At 29.8% G+C, this 5,708-nt stretch overlaps 2 protein-coding genes across 2 annotated transcripts; both read right to left on the bottom strand.

The window, feature by feature from the left end:
- Nucleotides 1–3,432: 3,432 nt before the first annotated feature.
- LOC141695808 (protein FAR1-RELATED SEQUENCE 3-like) lies at nt 3,433–4,650 on the bottom strand. Its single transcript, XM_074500021.1, has 2 exons — nt 4,431–4,650; nt 3,433–3,884 (listed from the first exon to the last, which is right to left on the bottom strand). The coding sequence occupies exons 1-2, from the start codon at nt 4,648–4,650 to the stop codon at nt 3,433–3,435; spliced, it is 672 nt and encodes a 223-aa protein (XP_074356122.1).
- Nucleotides 4,651–4,747: 97 nt separating this feature from the next.
- Nucleotides 4,748–5,206, bottom strand: LOC141695809 (protein FAR-RED IMPAIRED RESPONSE 1-like). The gene has a single exon (XM_074500022.1). It carries the CDS (start codon nt 5,204–5,206, stop codon nt 4,748–4,750), a length of 459 nt encoding a protein of 152 aa, XP_074356123.1.
- Between the last annotated feature and the right edge of the window lie 502 nt (nt 5,207–5,708).

Below are 5,708 nucleotides of genomic sequence, written 5' to 3' on the forward strand. Positions count from 1 at the left end.
TGATATTAATGCAAAATATACTTCTGAAGATATTACAATGTGGAGATACATGTCAATGACAAATAGAGATGGACTATAAGTAATTCATTTATTTTTAACCGTAAAATTAGGAGAATATTAAATATGTGGAATACAAGGTGCTTTATTTATTATTTCCTTAAGTTTTGATCTGTTTTTCTTTTATGTTCTGTTTTAAAGGTAAGAGGTATTTGATTGGAATGGAATAAAATGCATAAGAGGGCATTTGTATACATTAAAATCTGATGCGAAAGTGTACTACTCTGTAGTCGACACATGGTCTACAATACTGAATGATACTGAGAACTATAAGGCAGAAGAATCGCCACTGCATTTCTTTTGTTCTATTGGTGGTTTGGTAATTTACTATATTTTGATTAATAAATAAATATTTGTAATATTTTTCATTATATTAACATTATTCTTACATACAGAATTGGAGCCTTGATCCAAATAGGAAAGTTGCTCAAACATATCATATATTCTTGAATAATATGGATACTATTCTAGAGAAATACCCCACAAGGAAACTTCAGGATGTAGACATGGTATATTACTGATTAAATCTTTTTAATTAGTTAATGATTTTGTACACTTCATTGACAAGTTTTTTTTATATCTTTACAGGTGTTCTTCCCTTTATATGCATATGAACACTACTATTTGATATGTAATAATTTGAAAAAACCCAGCTTATGTTCTCATTGACAATATAAAGCGTGATGAAGAACCAAACAAGTACTATGGAAAAATACCAAATATTCTGGTAATCTAATTATCTTAATCATTTTAATCGATAATGTAATACTAAATTAATAATGTAGTACGAGATTGCTTATATCTATATTCAGTTGTCGGGTCGCCTTCATTATTGATAATAATTATGTGCATGTATGATTACTACACCCATATAACACAGATATATGATAAAATTACAATTATTCCTTGGTGATATAATTAGCGTTAGAAGTAGGAACTTATACTGAATGTAATAAACTTACCTATTATTTAAATTGCAGCATTCTCACTTCATCAAATATTTTCAAGGGAAAGGTCTTGAAGCTATGTCTCAGACGCTTCGCAAGTTAAAGATTTCTTGCTTGAGGATGCCGTGGCAAACACAAGAAAATGCAAATGACTGTGCTATTTTTTTAATGAGACATATGGAGACATTTATGGGAAATACACATAGTTGGAAAAGTAATTTAAAGGCTGAAGGGGTAAGAAAAATCAAACACTACTATTTTTATATGTTAGTTTGATTAGTACTTTTGTTCTGGTATTGTTATTTTGTTAAATATATAAGCTTCGAACAAAATACAACACTCCTATATTGATATCTCACATTAATGAAAAGAGCAGTTCAGTCATATCAGAAGCAGAGAAATTATTCAAAGATGATGCTGAGAAGACAATGATGAAGGTGGCTAATATTAAAACTTCACAGTGTTGGTCCAAGTAAAAAAAAGATGGTTACATTTGCATCTAACCTCACTAAAAAATTTGATCAAGCTTGAAATTGTATTTCAGTACATTGAATTAGTAATTGTACAATGACTTAGTAATTTTTGGAATGTATGTCATAACACCCAAAAATTGTTGATTTTTAGATTGTGATTGCCATTGTTATTGTTCATGACCGAAATGAATCCATTTTAAAACTGAAATTAATGTTTCGATTATTTTGTTTTTTGTCTATTGATTACTCCAGGAATTCTGTACTTAGTCTTTTATGTAAAACAAATCGGTATAAAGTTGTCAATCACTATACATAACAACAAATTAATATTTTCTTTTGATTTAATCACTATAACATTGGATACAAATATGTAATAAAACAAATATATGACAATCATATACAGTTACAACTTTTTTAATAGCATTTTAATTTTAATCAAGCATGAAATTGTATTTTAGTACAATGACTTAGTAATTTTATGATTATTTTTGTCATTCATGATTGAATGAATCCATATTAAAACTAAAATAGTGGTTTAATATTTATAATATATTTAGTCTTTTATATTTTTGCTTGTTAGTATAAATATGTAAGACCAATCCATATATTTGTTGTCAATCACTAATACATAAACAACAAATCATTATTGTCTATTGTCTTAATCAGTATAATATATCATACAAATAAGTAATAATCAATATATTTGACAATCATATATAGTTGGAGTTTTTTTAGTAGCATTTTGATATTGAGGTTAAATTGTTCCAATATCTTTCTCTCTGTCTCTCTCTCTCTGTCTTTCTCTCTTGTAAATATCACATTCACAACTGATTTCCAAAATAATTGTTAAAATCCAATCATATTTTCCATCAATAACAAAAACAGTAGTATATACAGATTTCCAGTAACAAACCAAAAAATTATGAGACATGACTAGTTTAAAATTATATAAACAAATTTAAAGTAATGTTACTACCTTCTAAACTAAATTTATTATATCAGAGTAATCTAACTAATATAGTTCAATAATTTACTCTGCCACAACTTTATTCCTCTTAACACATCTACTCGCATCATGAGTATATGCCGACTTCTTTTTTTGGATTTATTCAAAGCTTTCTCTCTCGTGCCAATCAGTCTTTTGAAGTAGTTTCCTTTGTTCTTGCACACATTTGGCACGAGTACAAAAATTTTTTCGCTAGGCTGTTCCCCAACCATAGCAGCAATGTGATCTCTCTTAGTAAATACATCACAACCACCTTGAACATCCAAATCCGTATTCAATTGTTTTATAGTTTGATGCACAAAATCGAGCTTCTCAAACACCATTCTAGTCTTGCTAACAGCTTGACGAAAATCGTATCAGATATTTGTCCATTTCAGAGAGGCTTGTTGCATCTTTATGTAATCATTTGATACTAAAACTGAATTAGACTCCCTGAATAATCACTTTTCATCCAACGATTTAGAGCAAGGCTCATAGGAAACTTCGTAACTCCTATTTGTTTCAAACCACAAAAGGCATGTCTACAAAATATTCAACACATTACAAATTTTTTACATGAACAAACAGCATAATCCTTACTAACAGACACCTGCGTCAAAAAATTCAAATATAAAAGTTAAAAACTAAATTAAGAACTCATTAAAAATAATTATAAATCTTAAAAGACAACTAATTAAAGCCTGCAAATAAAATATACATAAATAATTTTAATAGAATACAAGAATATTTAGGGCAACTAAAAGATATTTACAAACAGATAAAACCAAGCAATATTAAATTAACTTACTACCATTAATCATATAAGCACTTACTGTCATTTATAAAATATCAACCTTTTTAAAACCAGTAAAAAATGTCACCTTGAATAGTTTATCTTTAACTTTGACATCCCTGATTTCCAAGTGTGTAACCTCATTTATCTCCTCACTCATTCGCTTTATTTGCATATCTAAACAAGAAAAATTATTTCTTCATGAACTTTATAAAATATAGCACGAGTGAACAAAGTTGCTGCATCATCTTCAATAAACCATGTTGATAATGTCTCCAGAATGCAAGTTTTTGACTCATGATCCAGCCTTTCAATTTCATTCCTTTGCCGTTCCATTGCAAATTGGAAACGCAACCAAAATTCATATAGAGTATCTCTTTGCCTATGAAACTGCCCAAAAAAGAAATTCTCACTCTCTGATCTTGATGTTGTCCTCATTTGACCAAACATAGGCTCATCTCTAAAAAATGATGGAATCAAAGAAGATCTGATAGAATACATGTCTGAAATCCACTTATGCTCGTATAATTTGAACTCCTTTAAAACTTCCGTCCAGCCTCTCTCAAACTCATCAGTCTCTAAAATTGAAGACCATATGTAAGTCTTCATTTTCTCCATAAAATCTGTCTCTTTACATAAACGATTACCAAGTCGTAATTTTTTTCACAAGAAACATACTATCAGTAATATAATTAATAGGTGACCATACAATTCTGCATATCCTATTATTCATAACCTGTAAAGTCTAATACAATATAAAACAGTGGGTGCTATATAGTATACAACATACTTCCCATACATCAGTTGATCCGTATCATGTATCTATTGGCAATATAGGATCCACAAATGAAAAAAATATGCTTTGCATTGCTATTCTAAAAGGCAGAGTACCATTAGACTGTATAAATCCATGTATCAGTGTATATTTTTCCCCAAAAGATACCACATGAGTAAAGAGGTCACATTTCTTAGAGAGCACTAGTGAATGCTTGTAAAATATTATAAATTACAACTTCACAAAAGTTGCTCCACTACAATATTAATACAGTAATTAACATTTAGTATCTAACTATGAAATAATGTAACAAAGATTAATAAAAAAAATAATCTTTACATGAACAATACCTTGATACGGAATTTTTACATAATGTGCCACATGCATAGACGATGCTTACTAGCAATTAAACCATTTTTGTCAGAAAATGAATTATGTACAGTGACCTTCATAGAAGGACACTGGTCAGTAAGAATGATAACTAGATTTCTTCCCATAGCTTTGACAAAATGATCAAAAGCCCAAGTATAATCCTCAATATTCTCATGTGACAAAAGGAAAGCAGCAAAAGTAACACACTTGTCATGTTTCTCTACACCAGTGAACGGGGCAAATATCATATTGTATTTGTATCATGAAAATCAATAGTAATTACTAACAAAATCACTAAATACTATAGAAAAGTTAACTAGTTATTCTATAAAATGTACACTTTTCTTACTTATTTGTATCAAAAGTCGCATCAAAAGATACCGCGTCACAAAAAAGCTCAAAATTTCGTCGACCAATTGCATTACCCCAAAAAAGTTTCGCCAAGTGCCCATCAGAATCAACCTCATAAGAAAAATAAAAAGATTCCGAAGTTTCTAGAATGACTTTAAACTTGTCAATGATCATTTGCCCATCTCTTTCATCAACAAATGATTTAACATCCCTACTAAAATTTCTAAAATCACGTAAGTTGGCACCTACATTCCCAAAACCGCCAGCCATTTCCGCCGCAAAATAAAAACTTTTGCTGATACCAATATTCACTTTCGAAGCATCAAAACAAACAGTTCTAAGACTAATATTCATCTCCCTATTAGCCTTCAAAAACTGCCAACCAGTTTCACTAGCTAATGGATGGTTGTGCATTTCAACAAAAGTTTTAATAAAATACTTGTTATCACCCATGTACTTCAAGATCATTTTGGCTTTGCATCAACACCTTTGAGAAACTGTGCGTCTTTTCTTAAGAGCTTTCTTTTCATCATAAGGATCGTTGAATCCTTCACAACTACAAACAAAATGTTTAAGTGTAATAGTCCGATCAGCATCTTTCTTTTCTGCTGTCTTGCGAACCCCAAAACCACTCAACCAAGCATATTCTTTGTAAAAACAGTAACCTTTATTTAAATTGTCAAAGACCTGATTCTCGAATGGCACACTAATATCACCTACATAACTAGGCAAATAATACTTCATACCACCAGGTGAAACAATATAATCTGTAACAGAACTTTCACTAACTTCTGAACCTCCACTACTAATTAGACCAGAATTAATCTGAGACGAGTCTCCACAACTCGAACCTAAGCATAGAAATATATCCTTGATTAAAATAATTATAAATGGATTAAAAATGTATAAAATTTTTAAATAACTAAAAAATAAGTGAAAACTCAACTAAAACATA

This window comes from Apium graveolens, chromosome 11, assembly GCF_009905375.1.
Source record: "Apium graveolens cultivar Ventura chromosome 11, ASM990537v1, whole genome shotgun sequence".
NCBI classification, from domain to species: Eukaryota; Viridiplantae; Streptophyta; class Magnoliopsida; order Apiales; family Apiaceae; genus Apium; species Apium graveolens.

What these genes read in the sequence shown, in the direction of transcription:
- LOC141695808 (XM_074500021.1), bottom strand. Translation starts at nt 4,650, where the DNA reads ATGATATTTGCCCCGTTCACTGGTGTAGAGAAACATGACAAGTGTGTT. An exon ending in CAAAAATGGTTTAATTGCTA is followed by an intron (nt 3,885 to 4,430) that starts GTAAGCATCGTC and finishes GTTTATGTAAAG; the next exon opens with AGACAGATTTTATGGAGAAA.
- LOC141695809 (XM_074500022.1), bottom strand. Translation starts at nt 5,206, where the DNA reads ATGGGTGATAACAAGTATTTTATTAAAACTTTTGTTGAAATGCACAAC.